This window comes from Chelon labrosus (assembly GCF_963514085.1).
Source record: "Chelon labrosus genome assembly, chromosome: 4".
Classification (NCBI taxonomy): Eukaryota; Metazoa; Chordata; class Actinopteri; order Mugiliformes; family Mugilidae; genus Chelon; species Chelon labrosus.
The window spans coordinates 7360773-7386604 of record NC_140340.1 but is presented as its reverse complement, the minus strand read 5'-3'; the positions used below and the strand labels follow the sequence as shown (position 1 = coordinate 7386604).

General features: G+C 41.7%; 1 protein-coding gene across 1 annotated transcript; it reads right to left on the bottom strand.

The window, feature by feature from the left end:
- Positions 1 to 1354: 1354 nt before the first annotated feature.
- Positions 1355 to 25491, bottom strand: elmo2 (engulfment and cell motility 2). The gene is made up of 22 exons (XM_084543444.1): positions 25451 to 25491; positions 19918 to 19987; positions 19716 to 19814; positions 19346 to 19386; positions 18081 to 18153; positions 17941 to 17991; positions 16295 to 16464; positions 15963 to 16062; positions 15318 to 15469; positions 14426 to 14504; positions 11630 to 11680; positions 10002 to 10124; positions 9537 to 9656; positions 9334 to 9438; positions 9145 to 9253; positions 8889 to 9025; positions 6027 to 6190; positions 4962 to 5074; positions 4744 to 4851; positions 4481 to 4563; positions 4122 to 4199; positions 1355 to 2056 (listed from the first exon to the last, which is right to left on the bottom strand). Exons 3-22 carry the CDS (start codon positions 19791 to 19793, stop codon positions 1856 to 1858), a joined length of 2136 nt encoding a protein of 711 aa, XP_084399570.1. The 5' UTR covers positions 19794 to 19814; positions 19918 to 19987; positions 25451 to 25491; the 3' UTR covers positions 1355 to 1855.
- Between the last annotated feature and the right edge of the window lie 341 nt (positions 25492 to 25832).

The following is a 25832-nucleotide window of genomic DNA, read 5'->3' as shown; positions in this document are numbered from 1 at the left end:
TTCTGGCACGTTAACAGAGCTGCCCTTTAATCCTGTTTGCACAGTGTGATAAAAACGCCTCCGATCGAGCCTCAAATCTGTCACTCGACGACAAACATCATCATTCATTTTGGAATGTAACGTTTTTTTAAAAAATAAAAATAATAAAAAAATAAAAACACTGTACCACACTACAGTATGACCTTCCCTAATACAGACACACTCTATGTTCATGAAAAGCACATTAAGCTTTAACTTTATAAGCGGCGCATAAACAACTCATGGTCTATAATTGTAGCTGATTTAAGTGCGAGCAACATGTTTGGTGACAGTCGTCTTCTTTGATGTATTTTTTTAGCATTACACTTATAGTCTCGGTCCTGTTGTATACACAATAATACAGTTTTCACATTGTTATATGATGTTATAAACAGCATAAAGTTGTTATCGAGAAAATAATTGTTAACTTTTAAAGATGCAATGCCATATCATAAGTTATACTGTGTTATCTGACACCAATGGACCGTCTATGCAGTTATGTTATCGCCAAAACATTAAGAACACTTAAATCTGCTACAGCTACACACACAAAGTGTTTGATGTGCTACTTCTAAAGACTAATGACACCATCATGTAGTGACCGTATGACTGATAAGGCAATGCAGTGACGATGATTGAAAATGAGGTTCATATTATTCACATCTTCTTTTTTTTTGTTGTTGTTGTTGTTGGACGTCAGAGTTTTGACTTTAATGAGCAACAAGCTCAAGAAATATTCAGATTATTCCTTAAGTCTCAAACAGAAACAAACACACACACAAACAAAGAGATACACACTTACAGACAAGGGCATCTTCAAGAATTGTCACACACTTCATTAAGCCGATGGGATGGATATATATATATATATATATATACATATATATATATATATATATATATATATACTGTATATATATACAGTGTGTTGAGACTGTATAACAGGCTATGAAAAGGTGTGTTGGTCTGAGGTGAGCATGACTGAAACTATAAGATAAGATACACCACACTCATATGAACACCTCTAGGTAGCTGAAACAAATAATATCAAATAATTTACAAAAATTTAAATCGATAGTTAGATTCTTAAGATAAAAATGTTCCGACTTCTTTTTGACAATTTTCTGCCCTTTCTTTTTAGCGACTGCAGATTTTTTATTTATTTATTTATTTACTTTGGTTTTGTTAAATCATCATTTTCAGATTGTGATATTCCGCAGTTTTCTGTCCCATGAATAAGAGAATAAAAGCTTCCACACATCACTAATTCTTTAACATGTTGAGTCATTTTTTTTTCCAAAAGAGATTTCTTAATATCAACGAGAGCACACTGCGGAACTTATTATACTGTGCAGTACTGTACATCTGTACACGTGGAGGTGCTGGCAGGAATTAAAACCGAAATGGTAGCTACTTTGTTCTTAGTCGCCATGGAGACTGCTTCGATTTGACTAAAATGGCCTCAAGAAAAATGTAATTTGCAGATTTTGATCTTTTCATCCATCATTTACACCTTCAAATTGGAAAGGACGAGGAATACAAATCAAGATGCTGCCTTGAGACTTGCTCCAACAAATGAGATTCGCTCTCTGAACCTGCACCAGCTGCAGGAGGACCGCTCCATACGACACCCTGACCTCTGAGGTCCCTGTGAAACTAGAAACACACCTGTCCTATCTGGCAGCCGTACGGCATCACAAACACAGAAAGAGGAGAGTCTCCCAAGGTTGCGAAATGTAAAGGAAACTATAGTAAGGTAGCCTTTTACTCATTCTTGATGAACAGGTACTTACATGCACTGCAAACACACACACGCACGCACACACGCGTACACATCTCAGCTGTAGTTGTAGGTGAAGTTATACGAGCTAGGCTCCTTTGGCACAGGAGGCGGGGCTTCTGGGATCGTGATGTTCTCAAGGTCGAGGAGGCGGAGCTTCATCTCCATGCTGATGAGAGTATCTAGGTCACTGCGCGTCAGATCGCTGCCCATCTCTCGGCCCAGCAGCGCACACAGCCCGTCAGTCCAGATGCAATACTGCACACAAACATCCAGGAAGTGTAACAACCGCAAACTGTCAAAACGTCGCCAGTGACAGCAGCTCTATGTAATGAATACCCAACAAGTTGTATGTGAATCACTTATCGCTAATCCAGAATTATGCAAATTATCAAACACATTTGAATTTAAATGTGGATGTTTCCGACTGAGCAGCTATTTGAACTTAAGCTTGACGAATACAGGGAACAGGCTCTTTAGTTAAAGCAGTTAATTGCTTTTCTAGCTTCAGGGACGGAGCAAAACAAGCTGTAAACACAGCGTGAACATTTCATCACCTTATGGCAAATCTTTCAACAATTTACATTTGTGGCAAACGCTGAACGGCATTAGCATTAATTTGGAGACGTTTTCTGGCCACCTGGCAAATGTACCCGTGATATTCATTCACATTCTACACTCCACTGACCCCTGAGGGAAATATCTGGCTCTTTAGCTGCTAAATGCGTCACTGTGTTTCACCAGCTGGTTGTTAACTTTGTCTGTGTGCCGTTTCCTGCTGGGAAAGTAACTTACAGCAAACTTTATTGGAGGTTTTTCAGTGGAAACAGCTGCTTGATGATTTTAGAAATCAAGAACGATGAGAGGACTGAGACGAAACCGCAAAGAAGTGGGGGGAAAAAGTGATTTAAGCCATAAAAATATTAATTAAGTTCAGGTTTAAAGGGGAACTACTGTTTTTTACAACCTGGACCGTATTTCTAGCATAAAATACAATCGTTTACTCACCCATAAAACGTTTGTGTTATTTGGACTCCTTCAGGAGATAACTAGATCAGCGTATATCCATATAGTAGGAGTTACTGGGGCACCGAAACGCAGCCTCTAAATAACGCATCATCTGCCGTGAAACTCGTTCATTTCACCATATATTTTGTTATCGTACGCTAGTGCTATTCCCTGTTGAGTCTGAAGTTACCTGTTATCATCATCTGGGGTCTGTGGGTCAATCTACAGGCCCCGGATGATGTCTTCTGACCTGGGTCATGTAATCTCAGAGCGCCGCGTGCACCCGCGACGGTCGGCTTGTTTACCTGTAATTTGCTACTGCTATGGTTCGTCCACAACCTCAGAATTAGAAAAATATTCAGCCATGTTGCAAAAAACTAGCAGTAGCAAGTTACAGGTAAACAAGCCGACCGTTGGGGTATGTGCGGTGCTCAGAGATGACATCACCCAGGTCAGAAGACATCATCCGGGGTCTGTAGGTCAATCTACAGACCCCGGATGATGATAACTCAACGGGGAATAGCACTAGCGTATCATAACAAAATATTGGTGAAATGAACAAGTCTCGTGATAATACGTTATTTAGAGGCTGCGTCTCCATGCCCCAGTCACTCCCACTAAATGGATATACACTGATCTAATTGACCTTTGGCTAAGCCCCGCCCTAGAATGTAGATTGACCAATCACAGCCAAGAGAGCTCCCACAGGGGTCCGACACTTTCTCCACAGCGCTCCATTGACTTTAACGCAGGCGTCTCATATTTTCGGTCTCGGCAGGCTATACTGTCGATATATATCCAGCATCCAGGGTATGGATAAGCCCAATGATGTGCGCGCAAAACCCTGTGGAGCTAACCAAAACATCACCGTTACAGCTTAAGTTGCATAGTTGTTGATACGCTAGCACACGCTGAAGAAATACAACGTTATACGTGCGTAACGTTAGTCCGTTTGCTTCGTAATAACGATAATAGAAGTGAATAGAGACGTACCCAGCTTTGCATGAACAGTGTTGCTCCTTGATATTGATACCAGAGCCTTATAGATAACCAGAAAACCCGAGCCCAGAAGAGAATGTCGGACGTAGCAACAGTAACTAAGGGGGGCGGGGCTTAGCCAAAGGTCAATTATCTCCTGAAGGAGTGCAAATAACACAAACGTTTTATGGGTGAGTAAACGATTGTATTCTATGCCAGAAATAAGGTCCAGGTTGTAAAAAACAGTAATTCCCCTTTAAGACACACTGTTTCTGTCTTTACCGTGAGTTTAATCCACAACTAGTGTGACGTATTGAGTACATCTCAACCAGCTTACCTCATATTTGTTGGGTGCAACAAAATTGAGCGTTTCATCAGGATCATAGAGGACGGAGAAGGCCAACTCCAGCACCTCCTGAGAGAATTGGGATAATCAGGTTAAAAACACAGCTTGTACACTGAGAAACGGCAAAGAAGGAGGAGACGGCAGCGGCCCTGTTCGGACCTAACGTTAACGTTCATCCTGGATGATCTGATTACAGGGGAGCAGCTTCAGGGACGCACCTTGGCTCATGGTTACGAAACGGCGACGGCGGCCTACAGACAGCAGCTGTTTGCAAACCGCGTGTGATCAGATCACCCAGGATGAATGTTAATGCCAAATGTGAATAGAAATAGAAGAGAAAATGATAGCACCTTGTTTTGTTTCAGAGCACTTTTCTCCTTCATATGAGGGCAGTCCTTCCCTGTCACCACAGACTTGATATCTGAGACGGGGACTAGGATGAGACAGACCAAATAAACACACAATTACAGCGATTTATTAAGGTCAACCTCCTGACAGGTGCAGGATTAATATGATTGATCTGCAAGCTGTGGTGCGACTTTGTGTAATATGATAGATTTAGCAGCTGGGAGATGGGGCCACTTGGAGGAATAAAAGTTTCAAGGCGTCTTACTCTTGTCACTGAGGAGCTCAAAAGGCACTTCACCCTGAGGTGACTCATCCAAGTCCCCGTAATGCAGCACTTTGTGATTCAGAGAGAGTCGGCAGAACCAGAACTTCTCTGTGAAGAAGGAAAGGGGAACGCAGTGCTTAGCCGTTAATCAGAAGCAGCAGTACTCCTTCGGCGGAGAGAGGATTTGAGGGGTGATTGTGTTGATGTGTTGTATGCACCTTGCCTGCGGCGGTTGCCCAATTTACGGAAGCAGCTCCCTTCGCACAGCCGGTTGAGTCGTTGCTGCTTGATGAGCTCTAGGATCTCGGGCTGGATTCTCTCCCGCAGCTCACTGAAGCACAAACAAAGCGTGAGCAACAGGAACACAGACACACATGTGTACAATACTCTACTATGTACTAGTATAGGAAGAGAGAGGAGTTTGGAGCTGAATCAAGCAGCAATGTAGTTAGTTGAGGCTCTTTTAGAGCACTGCGGGACATAGACGCCATAAGTTATGCACGTAGCCTACGCCAGTGTGAGGAATTTATACTTGTGCGCTTGTCAGTTTGTCTCACTCTGTAAAAACGGCACCCAAACACTAGTCGGCGCTGTGTCTTTTTTTGCCAGTCGAGTTCATTTTTGCCTTTCAACAATGGCGACTGAAACTTTCGCTGAAATTTTGCTGAAGATGAGTCGTACAAATGTTTGTATCTCCAAACCTCCTCAGTTAACCTTTCCTCGATGTGTTCCATCTTTATTGATCCAAAACAATCAATTCAAAATTTGCGGAGATGGAGAAGCAGACGGAAATACTGAAGAGGAAACACGCTACTACCAAGCGGACCAATCACAGCTCTGTGAAAAAACAGCTTCTACCCTCACACCTTCATAAGACTGTTGTGCAATAGCCCCCATACCTATTCCCTAGTCCACCTGCACTCCATTGACATATTTTTCACTATTATGGAAAAATTTGCACGATCGTTAATTGTTGTTTTTTCCTCATTCTGTGACACAGTTGTTTATAGATTACTGCTTTAAAATGCTGCATATCAATGTCTCTTTCATTCACCACTGTACTAATTACATTCATTTGTGTGCTACTGTGTGTTTTTACTTGTATATATATATATCGTAGATTTTATTGTATATTGCTGCTATAGCTTTTTATTTTTATTATTCTGAATCAGAGAGCTGCTAAACTGTACGTCTTTTAACAGACAATGACAATAAAAACTTCTTATCCTTATTATTCTAAGCTACAGTGATGGCAACAGTAGGAAATTGCAGAGATGACTGACATGATAGGCGGAGACTGGAAGTCGTCCTGGCTCATTCTCTCCGACTGCCGCAGACGCAGGATCTCTGAATAGTTGAGGCCTCGCAGTTTGTTCTTCAGCTGGTCTATGGACGACGGCTTCATCGCCAGGGCCCTGGTGATCTGCTCGCGGACCACTTGCATCACCTGGTAGAGGGGTGTAACCACGCACACACACGGACCGTCACTTAACATTTTCAGATCTGCCTCCATTGGTTTTTAATGAACCGTGAATATTATTAAAATTAAATTCACAGAATTTTGTTTCCTCCATGGACAGTTTTCTTTTTGTATATAGTTTTTTATTGTTCTATTTTTTATTTTTTGTTCCTTAAAAGTCACGTTGCTCACTTCTGCCTGAAATTGCCCCCCACAGTTTTCTGAGTCTGAACCTGAACCTCAATCATTTCCGCATTCATCCCGTCGAGTCCGCTCGTGTCTACATAAGCAGTAGGTGTCACGTATTATCTAATAAACCAGAAACCTCTCAGCAGACTGCTCCAGAGCTCGGTCACACGCGGCAGCACATCAGCAGCTACGGCAGTGAAGAGAATCAACGTGAAGCCCGAGCGCTGAGCAAACATCATCTGGACAGATGGCGGGTAATCAGTAATGTGGATCACCTACTGCTGTGACAACCCAGTGACTCAGCTTTACTTGACTGAAAGCGTACGACAGCATTTAGTTTTTATCTTTGAACTAATGAAATGTATCTCGTATGAAAATCTGACAGAAGAAAAGTTCTATTTTAATAAGACTCACAGCAGCAGTGAGCTAGTGTGCAAACGACAGATGATTTACAAAGGCTCAGCGATACTGTTAGCTAAATGCTAACATCAGAATGCAAACATGCTGATGTTGAACAGACGTAATGTTTGATTCATCATTTTAGTTTTGCATGTTAGCGTGGGAACGTTTGCTAATTAGCACGCAGTAATTATCCCATGCTTACTTTTAAAAAACTAGAAAATTAGCCTTACTCTGGCTAATGCACAAGCAGTTTACAGCTCATACACCACAGAACATGGACTGTAAGGTCTTCGGTGGGGACAGGTCACGAGGATGAAGAAACTGTTAGCAGAGAGGAGGTTTGTCATCTTAGACCATGGAGCTCTACAAACAACTTCTCTATAAACACCAACAAAAGAACTTCAAATGGCCACAACCCCTCCACATCAACAGCACTCAGGTTTCTCTGCATCAACCTCACATGATCTCTAAACAGTTTATTTTTTTTGCAGCGACAAAAGCCACAACAGTAGCTCTACATCCTGAAAAGGCAGAATAGGAACGTCCTGGTCAGCTTCTACAGGAGGGAGCATCCTCACACACTTAACTAATGTGTAGCAGCTCAATTCAATTCAATTCAAATCACTTTATTTGTCTGCAAGGGGCAATTTAAAAGGGCATAAGTGGTTAAAATAAAGAAAGGATCACAATCAATAGACACACAAAGACATAGAAACTGCGCGCACACAGTACGGCATATAACGATCCCACATAAGAGCTTCAATGTAGCATGCATTTTTTAAAATAAAACATTACATTTTTCTTACTTTAAAAAAATTAAATAATTCTGTTTTGGAAAGGAAAGCCCTCAGAAAGATGGCCAATACTATAACTCACATAATTAATGAATGTTAAGCTACCACCCATGCAAGAAATTTATAACAAACAAACATCCACAAAAAAAAAAAACTAATCCCTGCAATTAACAATTTTTACTGCCCTCAAGGAAGAGATTCAGGTTTTTCTCCAGATCAAGAGTACAAAATTCAGAACTAGTAACTGCCGTCAGATACCTGAACCCCTGAACCCAATCTCTAATCGCTTGCTAACACCGCATCTGGATAATTGTCTTTGTTTTGTCCCCAGTTTGGTGGTATCTGCTCGGGGTTGCACTACAAAGAATGAGCAGTGTATGGTCATTCTTAGCCCATACACTGCTGGTCTTCAACAGCTACTGAGAATATGCACACAGTATGGTATTGATTTTGACATAAAATACAATGCTAAAAAGAGTAAGATCATGATCATTAGAAGTAGAGAAGACAGACAGGCAACCTTCCCTGACTTCTATCTGTCCGGTACTGCACTCAGTGAGTGCAGCGAGATTACATACTTGGGCCATATTATTGCAAATGATCTGTCTGATGACAAGGACATCTTTAGGCAGCGACGGAAGCTGTATGCTCAAGCGAACATGTTGGGTCGTAAGTTTAGCATGTGCTCTGTATCTGTGAAGATCTCACTCTTTAGAACATACTGCACACCTTTGTATACTGCCCACCTATGGTGTCGTTATAAACAAGGCAGTATGAGAAAACTCATAGTGGCATATAATGACAGCATGAGGCTGTTGCTGGGTGCTCCTAGAAGCGCCAGGGCAAGCCATTTGTTTGTCAGTGTTGGTGTGCCTACATGCTCTGCAGTTCTACGAAATCTGATGTATAGATTTATGTGTAGAGTATCTGTGTCACAAAATGATTTAATTACTGTGTTGGCCAACCCGGTACGCAGTTCTGTGAGATTCTCTTCCAGACTGTGGAACCACTGGCGGACTTGTCTGTATATGGGACATTGACCATTGAGGTCTCTTTGTATGTTTGTATTTTTTGCCCTGTGTGCTTTTTTTTTATTGTTTTTTACTTTTTTACTGTGATATGGATCCCCCTGGGTCTGGAATAAAGAATATATATATATACAAGGAGTCCGATATGCGTGTTGCTGCTGCCAGCAAATTGTAAGTCTGTCAGACCGGTGTTAAAATGCTGAGGGTAAAAGCTGCTTTAGAAGAGGAAACGTCAACATGTTTAATGGCTGCGAGAGCGCTTTAATCTCAGACCTTGTTGAAGTCCTCAGCTGTGGCCCTCATCTCCTTCCAGGTCTTATTAAGAAGCTGGATGCAGACACAGAAGAACTCCTCCCAGGCCCGGTCATGGGTGAAGAACATGGGGTGATAGTCGTTGCAGCCCTCGTTAGCTAGAGGGGAAGGTTTACAATTACAAAATGAAAAGACCGGCGTGAGCATTCCTCGTTCTTCGTCTCTATTCTCTATTCTGCACTAAAGTAATGAGCATAGAGTCTAAGGAGTGACTTACGCAGCTCTCCAACCTGGAGTATCTCGCACAGCATTCGAGTGAGTTCGATGGCGCAGCGGCCAAAGGGACACTCATGCTTATCCTCTCGGCTGCTGTTCTCCAGGACAATCTGCAATGAGCGGGTAAGCACATTAGGTGTAACCCTATTCCGACTCTGTGAATGAAGGAAATCTTACAACTAATACTGACCCTGATGTACGTATCCTGGTGAACCTTGGCCAGATACAGCATGTTGTCCAGAGCCAGCATCCCTGGAGGAGTCTGGGTGAAGTCCATGGCCGGGTTCACGTGGTTCTACATTTAAAACAGTGATGGCGTGTTTTGAATTTATTTCTGCCATTATTTTTATTTATCATTCGCTCATCGTCGCACAGTCTGTGATGGAGACTCACAGTGAAACCCAGCATCTTGTAGTCCTTGGTGTACATGGCCTTCCTCTTCTCGGTGCCGGTGGGGTCATTTTCTCCATCAAAAGCAATTCTACGCAGCTCAAAGATGATATCTCTCTGAGCCTGCGACAGAAAGCCAACATCTTAACAGCATAGCGGCAAAAACAAGGAACACATTTAACACTACATCAGCAGAATAATAAAAGAAACCATAAAAAGGATAGGTCAATCTGTGGCGAGCAGATGGCTGTGAACAAACACCGGCGAAAACAGGAAAACTTCCAATTTTCTGGTCCACTTGTTACACTTGAAGCAGACACACTAGAGTGTAAACTCCACTGTCTCTGATTATTACTCCTTTTCAGAATGAAGACTATTAACAATTCAGTTAACCTTGTTCAATTAAGCATATCACACACAACACATTTGCTTTCCGCTTTAATAATAAATAAATATATATATATATACCTGATCGTTTGGGTCCATTTTGGTCATCATTCTCTCTTCCAAGAGGTTAAAGGTCAGCACCTGCAGCACGTACAGCTGATGTGCCATTTCTGCTTTTATTGGTCGATTTCCTCTTATGACATGCTGGAAAAGAAGAGCAGTGTCGTTAATGCAGAGCCTCGACATGCATGAACGGCACATCGTGACAAGCAGACACAAAAGGTTCTTCTATTAAATTTAAAGGGGAACTATTGTTTTTTTACAACCTGGACCTTATTTCTGGCTTAAAATACGATCGTTTACTCACCCATATAACTTTTGTGTAATTTGTAGTCGTTCGGGAGATAATTAGATCAGTGTATATCCATATAGTGGGAGTGACTGGGGCACCGAAACGCAGCCTCTAAATAACACATTATCTGCCGTGAAACTCGTTCATTTCACCAATATTTTGTTATGATACGCTAGTGCTATTCCCTGTTGAGTCCGGAGTTACCTGTTATCAGGTAGATCAATCTACAGACCTCGGATGATGTCTTCTGACCTGGATGATGTCATCTCTGAGCGCCGCTTGTTTACCTGTAATTTGCTGCTGCTAGTTTTTTGCAACATGGCTGAATATTTTTCCGATTCTAAGGTTGTGGACGAACCATAGCAGTAGCAAATTACAGGTGAACAAGCCGTCCGTCGTGGGTGCGCGCGGTGCTCAGAGATGACATCATCCAGGTCAGAAGACATCATCCAGGGTCTGTAGGTCAATCTACAGACCCCGGATGATGATAACAGGTAACTCCGGACTCAACGGGGAATAGCACTAGCGTACGAGAACAAAATATTTGTGAAATGAACAAATTTCACGCCGGATAATGCGTTATTTAGAGGCTGCGTTTCGGTGCCCCAGTCAGTCCCACTATATGGATATACACTAATGATCTAATTATCTCCCGACTGACTACAAATTACACAAAAGTTATATGGGTGAGTAAACAATAGTATTTTATGCCAGAAATAAGGTCCAGGTTGTAAAAAATTTGTAGTTCCCCTTTAAATTTAAAGGCACTGTATTATACTCTATTTGTACTGACACTCTATATGATTACTGTCTGCCACTATCAGACTGAAACAATATGGCATCCGAAACCAATGATAACACAGAACAGTGTCAGTGTCCAGTAGGTAACCAGACCTCATTAACAGAGCACACAATGCTGGAGCTTCTCCAACAATACTTCCTGGATCCAACATCCCGGACTCAAGGGTCTCTCTAACTAACATTTGCAGCCAGTTCACTCAGCCACTTCCAGACAAGTGCCAAAAGGAATCATTTCAGAGCAGGTTTTGTTCCACTTCATGGGCTTGGTGCCGTGTCACATTTGCTCTGGTTCTGCGTCACAGCTCTCCAAGTGAGCAAAGCTTTCTGTTTCCCAAATGCTGACTAACTCTTGGTCCCAGCGAGGAAACTAAACTCCAACACAGGACGGTTTCAAAGGAACAGAAATTGTTTGTTTACAGGAGCCTTGCCAGTGTTGTAATTTTAGGTGGTCGCAAACATAATTTCGCCCGAAAGCTTAATAGGCAGCAGAGCAGAAAGTTAATTGTGAAGCAGAAATTGCCAGAAATGCGATATTCTCCGAATTTCAGATACTCACATTGAGGATGATGGACCGCAGGTGCTTCTGAGCCAAAGTGCTTGCCATTTCCTGAGAATAAAGACGTGCATTATGGCAACACACAAATCAAGTGATGCTTTACAACATTGAAAAATAGTGCAACTGAGGTTTACCTACAGTGAATGATAATTATTGCAGAAATATGTTAATGTTAGATTCCTGGTTTAACACATTTCCCCTAAAATGGTCTAACTAACTTAACTCTAACGTCTGCTGCTGCAGCAAGCCGTGGTTCTGTGTTCATATGAATGGATCATGCAGCGGTTTTCCATGAAACAAAAAGAGCTAGACAGTGAAGGAGGTGGAGTGCTGCGGGGCGGAAAAGATGGCACGAGCCACTGCTGAGGGACTTGTACTCACAGTGAGGTGCTGCTCCAGCGGGTTAGTATACTCCTCCTATGGGTTGAGGGCGGGGAGGAGGGGCATGGGTGTGACGGTAATGGGGACAAAGAGTACACCACATGGACCATGAGATACAGGGAACACATCACGGGGCACAGCATGCAGCGTGGAATAAGAAAAACAGCATCGTGTCAAATAAGCACAACACACAGTCACAAAACGTCGCCTCATGTGTCCTACGTATCTGACAGCCATGCATTTAGTCATCTGTTGAAAAATTCTATCAACACACAGAGGAGGTCGTGATCTTTAAAACAAACCCAGATGCATGAAATTCTTAAACTAATTTACAATTGACTAATTAACACTTAATAGTGTTAATTTGCAGAGTTATTAGAGAGAGTTATTTAACAGCACCAGCCACATACAGTGATGCATGTTCTGTGCTTTGTGTTTCTATGTCTTCAAAAGGCTCAGTTCGCCCTCCGGTGGTCAATAACAGCAGCTGGAGATAAATGTGTGTTAAAGACCAACTGTCCAAACGTCCCGTATGTGACGAGGTCTAAATGGAAATGCTCAGACTAACAATACTCCACCTCTTCTTCACATTCACAGATACGCCTTCAGATACTTCCCAGAGCCTTCACAAATACTCACTTGAATTTTAAATCTTGCAAATCTGAGTGAGGATTTTGTTTTTTAGGACTTCTACACAATTCGGCATGAATGTTTGATATGCACCGATCAGGCATAACATTATGACCACCTTCCTAATATTGTGTAGGTCTACCCTTGTGCCTCCAAAACAGTTGTGACTCATCAGAGAATGGACATGAGCCTTCTGAGGGTGTCCTGTGATGTCTGGCAACAGGATGTTGTTAGTGGGGGGGCCTCACCTCCGTGAATAATCCCACAGATACTTGATCAGTTTGGGATCTAGTGAATTTGGAAGCCAGGTCAACACCTTGTGCTGTTCTTCGTGTTTTTTTTTTTTTAGTTGTTCCTAAAGTGTTTTTGTGTGTGTGCCTGTGTCAGGCTGCATCCTGCTGGGGATGGCTGCTGCCATCAAGGAGTGTCATTGCTATGGGGTGGGGGTGCCTGGTCTGGTCTAGGTGGGTGCTACATGTTCACATGAATCATCCACATGAATGAATGCCAGGTCCAAAAGTTTCCCACCAGAACCCTGAATTGACACAAGATGGTCGATGTTATTTACTTCTCCTGTCAGTGGTTTTAATGTTGTGGCTGATCGGTGTATATGAGCTCCACTGAAGCAAACCTTCCTTTCACCTTTGAGTTTGAAAAATGAAAACACAACTCTCTCTTAGTTATTTTAAACCACAACCTTCATGATGGATTAGTGGATTTTAGTGGATATTAGTGGAGTACCTAATGTTTTGGCAGTGGCGTGTAAACTGCATTGTGCATTTTCTAACATAATAAATACATATACAGTTTATCCTCAGTCTCTCCTCAGATAAGTTGTTGCAGAAAGAAAAATGTTTTTATGCATCATGTTCATGGGAAAGCAACAGAAAACGATCAAAAGTAAAAGTGTATGACAGCGATGAGATACACGTACATGTAAAAGAACACATTGTTTAACTTGACTGACAAATCTACATTCACATGGAGTAAGTTTTAGAAACAAGACACACACAGTGAACAAAATTAAATGTAGCAGTGTGGCTACGCAAGTAGGCACAATGTGGTCTGAGGTAAATGTCAAAGCAGAGCACAGAAAAATGAGACACTATGACAGTGACATACTACACAGAAGCACTCACTCCTTCAGTATTTGTACATTTGTTTGTGTAAAAAAAACAAGAAAGTGTCATTTTAACTTTAAGTAGATGTTATAATTCAGTGATTTGGGATTCATTTAACCTGCTAACAACGCTAGGTTTTAAGAATTCATAATTTTATACAATGCTCTTTATTTAGTATGTTGTGGAGCAGTGAATAACATTAAATTCAGCCCCTCACTTTAACAGAAAGAGTAGCTTTTTGTTGAACTTTAAATCCTGGTACTTAAATCCTTAAGTAGCAGATTCCTTCCAGATTCTTTGTCTATTTAACCGAATCCATCATCCTTCGGTTACAGCTGGGCGGCTGGTCTGCCTCACTTAGCTATTCTGCAGCATAACAAATGTACAACCTTCAAAGGAAGGTGAGCACTATTTTTGAGTGAGTGTGTCATTACAGCGATGATAGAATCCACAACATGACAGCTGGCAGACAGACGTCTATTCGTAAAATTAGCTTCGACTAGCCTACGGCTACGAGCATTAGCAGTCACAGTGAGCAACTCTCTGTTATATATGGGTGGCTTATAAGATTGGGACATTAGTATTCCAGTTATGCCTATGTATACACAATATCTGGCCCTATTCTCGAATTGGGCTCATTGTGCTGGGAGCGGAGACCACTAACCTGTCGTCTGTCCTCTGGTGCCTTCAGGAAGAGAGCATTGATGAGGGCGATGGCGTAGGTCTGGATCTCCTGGTTTGACCTGAAGTAACATCCAAGAGCATAACAACCAGTTAGAAGCATCATGCTCTGAAAATCTCCACATGGGATTTAAACTACAGGCTAACAGCTATGCTACATTTACAATTACTCTTTTTTAACCTTAAATACAAATACACAGGATTAGTGCAGGGTTTTTAGAAGCCTCCCTTTCAAACAAAACGTTTTAATAAATATTATTCTTTATTTTACGATATGATACAATATGTTATGAGTAAAGTACGATATGATACGAAGCAAAGTGATATGTTACAAGTAAATACGATCCGATTCGATACGATATAATACGTTACAATATGATGCGAAGCAATACGATATGTTACAAGTAAAGTATGATACGAAGCGATACGATACGTTACGATACGACACGAAGCAATACGATATGTTATGAGTAAAGAACGATACGATGCGATACGATACGATACGATACGATACGAAGCGATACGATACGATACGATACGAGTAAAGTAAGGTAAGATATGATACGATACGATACAATACAACATGATACGACACGATATGATATGATATGATACGATACAATACAATATGTTACGAGTAACATATAACTAAGGTAAGTTACATTACGTTATGTTACGTTACATTACGTTACGATAAGCTTTTATTTATTCCACAGTGTTGTTGATCTGGCGTCTTCTAAGAACCCTGAACTCACCCTTTCAGTCACAATATTGCTAGTATTAGCATTGCTAGTTTTCACCAACACTGCTATATTCTCCCCTTCTACCCCCCGTATCAGAGTGCGAGAAGCCCCTGTGCATGTGTGTGTGCTCACACTTGCAGGTGCCCGATGAGCTGTCCCACGGTGATTTCCTGGGCCACTCGGTGGTAGAGGCTGTGGCTGTTCAGGACCATGCTCTCAAGGATGGCCAGAGAACGCTGCAGGATGGACACATCCACCATCGGCTGGTTCACATAGCCCGCAATCTGAGTGGGGACAGAAAAGACAGAGCAACGTGGAGGTTTCTTTGAATCTTAAATGTGTTAAATTTCTTTGTTCCTTCACTTAGAATTGAAAGTGTTTGTGTCAGATCAGCTTGTAATGCTCAAAAGTTAAAAATGAATAGATGGAAATGAAGCAGAATGTGTTTTATTGCAATTAAAATGATTTTCATTGTGAAAGAAAACCAAATCAGCAGTGCTGTGAGTGTCCGTCAAGGTTACAGTGAAGTTTTCATGAGAAAACTGTTCACATACACACACATTGCAGGGGCTCCATATAATGCAAGGAGTTGCTAGGCAACCGCACCCACTCATTTCCGGCATTTGGGAAGAACGGAAGATCAAGTGGTTAATAAGAGTGCAATGATAAAAAGGAATGGAGACAGACCTTGAAAATATTATAAGAGAGATTTGTCCAGTGGAGTTGCCGTGAAACTCTGACGTGTGTGGTGTGTTGCTGTTTTGTTGGAGGAGGTACCTGTTTGATGAAGGAGAGGGAGATAAGGTCCCAGGACACAATGCCATGATCCATCAGCTCCAGGAAGGCAGTGAGAGTGAAGGCCAGCATTTCACCGAAGCTAAAGGAATTGAAGGACAGTCAGTTCCTGCCTTTTCACATCACTTGTTCAGCACTAGTTTGACTTTAAAGGAATGAAAACACTGGAATAAAAAGATAATATTATGTCAAATTTAATTACCATTTTCCAACACTAAAAAAAGTCTGGCTTAGAACTTGCAAATTCTACGTAGTCAAAAGTTCACATCTAATTATCGTCGCTGTCAAACGTCAGCACCAAGACCACTACTCACTGGGTGCCGCTCTCTACAAGACGAGCCAGTGTCCCTATGCCCTCCATGTTGATGAACTCTGCAGCAAACGTTGGGTCTGCAGACAACTTGGCAAGCTCCTTCAGAGCCTCGAGGCGAGCATCGATACCGTGGGACTGGATCCTCTCCAGGAGCTGACGAGCAGCACGAGCCTGCAGAAACTAAAACTTTCATGATGCAGTTCGCCTCGGCCAGCCGGTCTCTGTATTTAATCTAACCTGAACAGAGATCAGCATTACTCAGAATAGATTAAAATGTTTAATCGCGATTAATCGCATGATTTACTCAGTTAATGCAAATTAATCACACATATTTTAAAATCTCTTTTAAATATATCTGGAAAGGGTATTTTACATTTTTGTGACTCTTATTAACATCTCAGCTGCTCAGAAATGCAGATTACTTGTTTTGGGGATTTTGGATAAACTGATGTTCTATGCACTTCAGATTCGGGGGGCTTCCCACACTGTTACTGCTGCTCTAATAAGTTGCTGATTTCCTAAACTACAAAGTGGACCAGGGTTGCAATAACATAACGTGCATGGAATTTGGATTAATGCATCATCATTGTGTTTACATGATGGTCAAAGCTGAACCGTGCAGTCACTGGATAAACAGTGACAGACATTCAAAACAGACAGTTTCTCTAAATAATTGCGGCTAACTTAGAAACATTTCAAATCTGTCTTTTCATCTGCCTACTTGCATTTCTTGTCTTAGCTCCATCTGTTTTTTTTCCCCACAGATTTTAACAAATCAGTTGCATGTTTGCAGCTACAGCAAATACGGCCAAATCATCAAAAATAAGACTCAGATCATTTGGTCACAGCTAAGCTCCTGGCGCCGTGGTACATTTTGATGTTGTAGTGCAAAGCTCATTACATACTCCGCGAGAACAGAGAAATTTGTTCTCTCTACCAGGGCTGCGAGAAGAGAATGACGCAATTTTTTTCTTGCAGCCCTCGTTTTCTGAGTTCTCGCAGCTTGTTCTCAACACATCAACCGTTTTTCTCGTGTGGTGTCCAACAACTGTTCTGTGATTGGTCAGAAATTGGTCCAAAGTGGCCATGGTTAAGGCAGAAATGTTGTCATTCCCGCCCTTTTCCCGTTGTGCAATGGATCGTTTTGAGGATCAGCTCGGCCGAGGCGGTGAGAAAATATGAGAACCTATATGACACATCATTTAAGGAATACGAAGACACACAAATGGCTAATGATTCGTGGAAAGAAGCAGCCCGAACGCTGTGCACAAAGGACAGCGTCCAGGAGTTCTGCACTTGAGTTTCTCGTGAAGTATAAATGGCCTGGGCAGAACGACCTTTGTTCTGTTTCTCTGTTCTTGCGGAGTACGTCACAGCACTTTAGAGGTACGAGGCAGGATTAGAAGGACGGCAGCTCATCATACATAATTGTTCAGTTAGAGGCTGCTGCTGCTGTTGTTGTTAGCCCTGACAAATCACTTTTCCAACTCCCCTCATCCTTTAAGAAGAAGCGTTGTTAGCACTGGGACATACTGTCAGGTTGGTTAAGGAGTGCAGATCGGCACATCCTCAGAGGCTGAATTCACATTTTTAAAGACACAAAGTAGATTCTGGGTTTGAGCGTTAATGTAAACGAAGTCAACTCACAGGAGAAATCGCTAATCGGAGGATTGTCCCGTTCTTAATGTCCCCACGGCTCTGAAACATGATAAAGGAAGAATGCTTTGATTAAGCCCTGATTTACAATGTCATCCACACGCTGCTAGGAGGAAAATAGTGATGCTCACCTGCTCAGTGATGTACAGCTGAGGACCGTCAGCGTAACGCAGAGCGAACTGCTCTGATCCTGACAAAGACCAGCTGAGGACACGAACAGAGAAAAGAGTTTTGCTGAGAATTAAAATTCATTGTCAGTGTTGAATCCTGAAAAAAAAAAAAAACTCAATTCAACTCAAAAGTTATACTGCGGCATGCTGTTGTATGCGCGAACAAAAGGTTGCCCGAAGTCAGATCCAGCAGTCGTATTTACACGAGTGGCACACTGAGAGATTGTGGAGGAGAGTTATTTGGTGGGTGTTAACAGCGAAGAGCAAAGACTTTTTCATTTCATATGGTAACGGGAGGCAGTGGGTAGATGCAGCGCAGCTAAGAGGCGGATGGGTGAGAGAGAAGATCTGCAGTTTTCAGCGCAAAAAAAAGTGCAAAAAAAAATAAAAATTATGAAACACAAAAGCAACGAGCAAATACAGCTTAAAATCATTTGGTAGGAAGGATTATGTAAGGTGTCGCAGGCAATGACAGCACAGGTGTCCACACGAGTGTGAAAGGAGTGAGCACTACAAGAAGAAGAGCTGTTATTTATTAATGCCTTTTTAGTCTTTTTAGCCGTTTTAATAAGACGTATAATATACTGTATAAATAAACAGAAAAACAAGTGGGTATGGCCCTGAATATACACTGATTAGCCACAACATTAAAACCACCATCCTAATATTGTGTAGGTCTCCAAAACACTTGTGACTCATCAGAGAATGGACGTGGTCCTTCTGAGGGTGTCCTGTGGTGTCTGGCTGTTGTTAGTGGGAGGCCTTTGGGTTGAGGAGAGGGACCTCTGTGGATCATCCCACAGATACTTGATCAGTTTGGAACCTAGTGAATTTGGAGGCCAGGTCAACACCTTGTGCTGTTATTCATGTTTTTTTTTTTTAGTTGTTCTTAAACCGTTTTTGTGTGTGTGCCTGTGTCAGGCTGCATCCTGCTGGGGAGGGCTGCTGCCATCAAGGAGTGTCATTGTTATGGGGTGGGGGTGTCTGGTCTGGTCTAGGTGGGTGCTACATGTCTAAGTAACATCCACATGAATGAATGCCAGGTCCAGAAGTTTCCCAGCAGAAGGTTGAATTGTCACAAGATGGTCAATGTTATTCACTTCTACTGTCAGTGGTTATAATGTTGTGGCTGATCAGTGCACATACCATCCAGTATTTTGACATTTGATAATTAAACAGACAATTAAAATCATCTATAAATTCTTAAAACGTAGATTCATGCTTACCCATCACATACTTCCCGAATTATTGAGGACAAAGGTCTTTTCTGCAAAGAGAAACGAACACATATTGAAAGCATTAATGATATGAAATACAAATGTCCACGACATACACTGCAATACTTTTTAACATCACAATGATCACAGCTTGTGACATTTCTTTAATCAGTTGTCTGTCACATTCTATAATTACAGGTGCTTTCCCGCAGTCTGCAAACCTGAAACGCTTCTTCGCAGCATTACTCACGCCTTTCACATTCAGAACTAATTAAAGCCGCGCGTAAAGCGTCCCCTTTAATTATCACATTACGCTCTAAAAGGCTGGTGAAAAGCTGAGAGACAAACTGGAGGTTTTATTTTTTACGCAAATACAGACCTGGTCCATCTCTATAAGCTGAGCATTGGCGCCGGGCCATTCGATTGCCACCTTCACAATGTCGGCTGGGGGCGGCATGGCTGTCTTATCGTTAGCACCCTGAAGGAAGAAAACTGTTTTGTCAACTCTGGACTTAAAAACATTTCAGAAAAAACTCAACATAGACGATTGGTTAACTTCAGAATAATGTACTGCACATCACCTAATGGATAACTGCTGATAGGGTCAGTCACTCTCACCGCTCTGCTTTTTAAACCCCTGTGTCAGCTCCCCTGCGAACACAGAAAACACACATCCTGGTCATGCAAGTGCAAAAACTTCCATTTCCCTCGAGCCCACAGTTTGCTCCATCCCTGCATTTTCTCTCCTGTGAACTGAATCTGTCAGAGAACACATCAATAAGCATCACTGTTTTACAAAACCACCCCCACACACACACACACACACAGTCTCATAAATATCTTGGCTGGGTCAAGCCTTCTTCCTACTGGGTTCTGGATCTGCATCTAAATTCTGACCTACTTATCTTTACACTCAACCCGTGTCACGTCCTTCTTTATAAAACTCCTTCTCGTTTTATTAGAAACTTTCACTTCCACGACACTTGCATTATGGAAATGAATAAGTAAATATATACAGACATCAACTGTATGAATGAAAAAATTAGAACAGAGTGCCCCTTTTAATTCAAATTACATTTACGTAGCTCATCCTTCTCTAGCTGGGGGTATCTTGACCAAGTCTCTTTTTAGCCCTGAATAAAATCCTTATGATTTAACATCGGCTGATCCACCGAGTCCTCATCCGATTTATTTATTTTACATGTTTAGTTAATAAGCTAAATTTCTCCCCTGGTGAATTGTTAAGCTTATTTTCATCTTACTTGCATTCTCCATGACCACATGTGCACTGTGCGACTATATTACCAAAAGCACAGCAACTTCCAAGATCAATCCGATGCAGGCCTATGTGTTTAGTAGTCGAATATTTCTCTAATGCATTCAGAAAAAATACCTGCCTCCTGTAAAGCCAATTAGTATTTTGCATTTTATTAAAGAAACTAAAAGTGTATTGGCTCTTATTACAAAAACACTGAATGGTTTTAACTAATAACCAGCTATCAAACCTAAATATCATTATTTATAGTGTGAATAGCTTAATCTGAACATTCTCACCGTCACAACAAATACTAAATTATAAATCTGCTAAATTCAGTGTACTTAAACTATCTTCTCACTTCTGTAAAGTACCTCCAGGCAGCAGACATATTTATTCTTTAGTGAAATCCATAAAAAAAATCGGGCCTGGCTACGTGCTCGACCCGATCCGATCATTTTAAAAACGCCTTGATCGACCCTATAAACCGATCGGGACGTTCCTAGTAGTAACTGTAACAACCTGCATATCGTACATGCGTATCGTATGTATTGTATTCTTACCACCACTCTCCTATTTTGCCAGACCTCACTTGTTTCATACTAATTTCACTGAAGCACTGACGTTTATTAAATTTATTAATCCTATTTCCAAGAGCAGGAAGAGAACAGCATCGGAAGACGGCTGCATAGAAAAGAAAGAGAAAGACGCAGACGGTTCTTCGCATTCAAGGTGCTTTCAGGACAGAAAACTATTTTGTACGGCTCACAGTCACTGATTTGAAAAGAAATCTTAATCATTACCCTACTGTCATATGTGAGACAAACCTGAACCAACAACAGTCTTCTCTAGAGATTCATCAGTGTTGTAGTACTTCCAGCACTGCGGCATGAGTCTCAATGTTTGTTCTATAAATATGTTTGTTTGAGAGTTTACTTCAACATCGGTTGGGACATCTGACACTGCTGTACTCTGATCAGTCATCAAATAAACTACATTTTGTTCTCTGACATGACTTCATTCTCTTGGCAGATGCCTCGTGAGGAAATAATCTCAGTGTCGGAATAAAAATGTAAGTTGACGTACTGTGAATAATAAGCACGCCTGAATCCTTTCATCTCCATCTCTGTGAGCCATGTGATCACTGAACTGTGTTCTCTGTATAATTTGACAGCACTCATCAGACTGATACGCAATGATACACCAATCAGGCGTAACATTATGACCACCTTCCTGATATTGTGTAGGTCTCCCTTGTGCCTACAAAACAGTTGTGACTCATCAGAGAATGGACATGGACCTTCTGAGGGTGTCCTGTGGTGTCTAGCAACAGGACGTTGTTAGTGGGGGGCCTTTGAGGGGAGGGGCCTCTGTGGATCATCCCACAGATACTTGATCAGTTTGGGATCTAGCGAATTTGGAGGCCAGGTCAACACCTTGTGCTGTTCTTCATGTTTTTTTTTAGTTGTTCCTAAACCGTTTTTTGTGTGTGTGCCTGTGTCAGGCTGCATCCTGCTGGGGATGGCTGCTGCCATCAAGGAGTGTCATTGCTATGGGGTGGGGGCGTACCTGGTCTGGTCTAGGTGGGTGCTGCATGTCTTAGTAACATCCACACAAAGGAATGCCAGGTCCAAACGTTTCCCAGCAGAACACTGAACTGTCACAAGATGGTCGATGTTATTTACTTCTGCAGTCAGTGGTCATAATGTTGTGCCTGATCGCTGTATACTGCACACACGATTAACGCAGACTACAACAAACTAGAGGTGGATTCTGCAGATGACACTGAGTGAAAGCTGCCAAGTATATTTCTACTAGCCATCTGACGGAGAGACTGCACCGCCCACGCATCTTCAAGCAGACTGTACATCGCATCACATAATGTGACATCTCTGAGCCCTGCTGAAAAGTTTGTCTTCTTAGAAAAAGAAAAAAAGAAAAAAACGGTGAAGTTTTTGACAGTCTCTGGTATGGATATACATTTTTTAGCCCTGACAGCTGGTGTAAGACACAGCGTCACACCGATGCTACCGTCTGCACAATACAGCAGGTTTTCTGTAGGTGTGATTATGTTATTGTGCCGCATGCACGATTGCTGTTTCTTAAGATAATCATTTATACCATCTATTCCAAAAATCTCACAGTCTAATTGTTACTTACTTTATGAATTCAGAAAATTCACAGTCAAGCTGGACTTTCCCACATTACCATGCAATCAAATCAAGTGTAATCAACATAAAGCAGACAGATACAGCTGATTACCGTGGTAGTGGCAGTTCATTTTAAAATAACAATGTCAATACTGTAAAAACCTCTGAATTCAGTTTTTTACTAAAATGTCAAACTGTCTTTGTTTATCAGTCTTTTAGGCCTATTTTACCCTAAAATACTATCGGGGAAACAGGGGCATGTTAAAAGGGCACAGAATAAACCTGTATCAACCACAGAGGAACACTGCCATTTATCCTGGTGCAGCTTTAAAAGGCCCAGGACAGACATTAATGAAAAACCACAGTCGGTGATGAATCACAGCAGAAATACAAGCAGCTGTGTCCAGTAAAATGCTGATATATGAATGTGTAAAAGAGCTGAAAATGAAAAGAACAGCTGATGCATAGAGTGCATTACAATTATTTGGGGATATGTGCCAGTAAATGCACCATGACGTTCATGCTAGTACTTGTTAAGCTTTTAGTCTAACATTAAAAACATTCTGCTTTAATATTCAGAGCTGAAAATCATAATGTCTGTAACAGGTACTACCTCGGTATAGCACGTTGTATGGCAACGCTGCTGAGGCCTCTAATGTATTCACACCAACCAAGCGCCCAGAGACAAATCCTGAATACTTTGCGATGCAATCCTAATTTTTAGCATGAAAAGCGTATGCGTTACTAATTATGTTAACAATGGTCCCAGTAAGCCGTGTGACCCAGCATGCAGACAGTAATACAGGACAGGACAATGAAAACAAATAGGCAAACTAGAATTCAGCTATCATCAGTTGTCGAGCTGTTAACTCACAACTACGCAAAGAGGTTCTAGTTATATAATATATATTATAAAATATAATCCAAGAACCAGAGGTTTAGCAGCTCGATCCTCAGTACACGGAGCACACGCCAAAGTGTCTTTAAATTGTTTTGATTAGATTAGATTAGTCCTAAATAAACACAAGATACACCATTTACAGGTGTATTTAATAATCATTTATGGCTTGGCTTTATTAATCAGTCCTACAAGTGGCAGTTCTCCTGCTTTGACATGTCAAAATGTCTGCTGAGGACAATAAGACCTTCTATGCAACAACACTTGTGTGCCAAAACATTAGGTACACATTGTATAATGAGAATGAATGCAACCTAATACAAGAGCCCTGCACTAATTTTCCCTTTATGAGCATTATAATGTTCAGTTTATGTTGAAATAGTATAAGAAGGGTAATAATTCAACTGTGTGATAATTTTTGGAGGATGTTATTTGTGGTGCTGTTAAACTGGACTGAATTAAACACACAAAAAGCAGTGTTTCTGTTATTTAACCAAGCCCACTGACTAAAACAGGGTTGTCAGAATTATAGAAACAGGCATCGATACAACAAAATGTCATTCAATAGTAGTACAGAATAAAAACACAGTTGAATTAGCATACCTCTCAGTTACACCATAACCTACATGATTGATAAAATGCCACTATTTTCCACTGGTGTACAAGATGAACTGGCATGTGGGTGTGTGTGTTTCTGTTCTCTCTCTCTCTCTGTGCTTAGATTAAAACTAGATATCTCGCTGACAGCTGCTGAGTAAAGTGACTAACACATGCTCTCCTCTCTGTGCACTCGTCGTGTCGCTGGTTGCAGAGCTCTCTGACCAGTTAACAACATTCAATGTGGCCGGCTGCACGCGCTGCGCCGGTAGCTTAGCAACGACCGCTAAGGAGCTCGAGCCTGAAAAGGAATCCAGCAGTGAGGTCGGAGGCTCCATTCAGAGGGACTCCTTCTGTACCCCCCACCTCCAAACAGCTACCCGGATGTTTCTGACGCCATTTTACCATTCTTTAAAATAAGAATTCGAGACTTTCTCGCCATAAACGCTTCAAATAAAGAGATTCACGCATGTAAAACTGTGAAGAGCCTAACTTTGATAGCTAGTTAGCTAGTTGAACATTGCGGAGCAGCGCCCCCTCTGGCCGCGAGACGGTTATTACAAGGTGCTTTGACAAAGCTTTAACAATTTTCTTTTATCACCCACGTATAAAAATTATTTAACTGAGGAGAAAAAAAAATGTATATCAATTTAACCTGAGCAGGGGCAGCTGTCATTTTGGCGCATACTGAAAGACTGTTATAGCGTCTAATGTGCAGTCAGTGTTAATAATCTTTTATCATCCACCTGGATCTAGGTAAGTTATATAAATATATATAAAAAATGTTTAAGGCCTGGTTAAAGGTGATAAATTAGGCTGGATTGAACCCGTGGGAACCAGACGAAGGAGACCACAGACTGGTGCAGACACGGCTGCGTTTGCAACCCTGTGATCTTTGGCTAAAATGATTCAAAACTCGTGATGATCTCGGTTTAATAAACAGCAGGTCACGCAGACAGCCGTACACCTCGCTGTTTTCTGTCTGCACGTAAATCCCAAACAGCAAAACTGACTATTACAGTGACTACCAGCAGCGTTATTCCTGAAAAGGCGGCTCATGTTATCCAGTCATCTATCCCTGCTTGTCCCCCGTCCGCTCCTCCATTGCAGCCAGGATGCAGGACTGTCTCTCGGAGGCAGGACGGATGCTTTTCTGGATGATTACCGGACGGTTTTTAGCGAAAGGTTACTCATCTGCTAATGTCAGTACTCACCCCGTGTCTGGGCCATCGATGGTGCTCTCGGTACCCCTCCGTCCCCAGTGAAATACTCGTGGAAAAGGAGACACGATTCCACGCCTTGTAGGCGGGACACAATGTAAATGTCACCGTCTGCAAATGTGAGGCAGACCCTTCCATCTCTTCATCATCTTCTCTCCAAATGCAGTCTGCTACTGGATGTGACATTACTGTTTTCGTTTATTAATCCATTAATAAGATGTCCAGCCCTAAATAGATGTGGACATCCATGTATTGGCTTAAATAAACTTTTACTATTCCTCCAAATAGTTTAAATGAATTGAGCCTAGATCAAGACAACTAACGTGCACTCAATCGCCAGTTCATTAGTTACACTAGAGAAACCAAATGCATTCAA

Bases quoted from the DNA above. Each gene is read 5' to 3' on its own strand.
- elmo2 (XM_084543444.1), bottom strand. From the start codon at position 19,793: ATGCCGCCCCCAGCCGACATTGTGAAGGTGGCAATCGAATGGCCCGGC. The intron at 14,505-15,317 runs GTGAGCACACAC...ATGTTACTTCAG, and splicing joins CTCATCGGGCACCTGCAAGT to GTCAAACCAGGAGATCCAGA. The intron at 4,200-4,480 runs GTGCTATCATTT...CAATTCTCTCAG, and splicing joins GTGCTCTGAAACAAAACAAG to GAGGTGCTGGAGTTGGCCTT.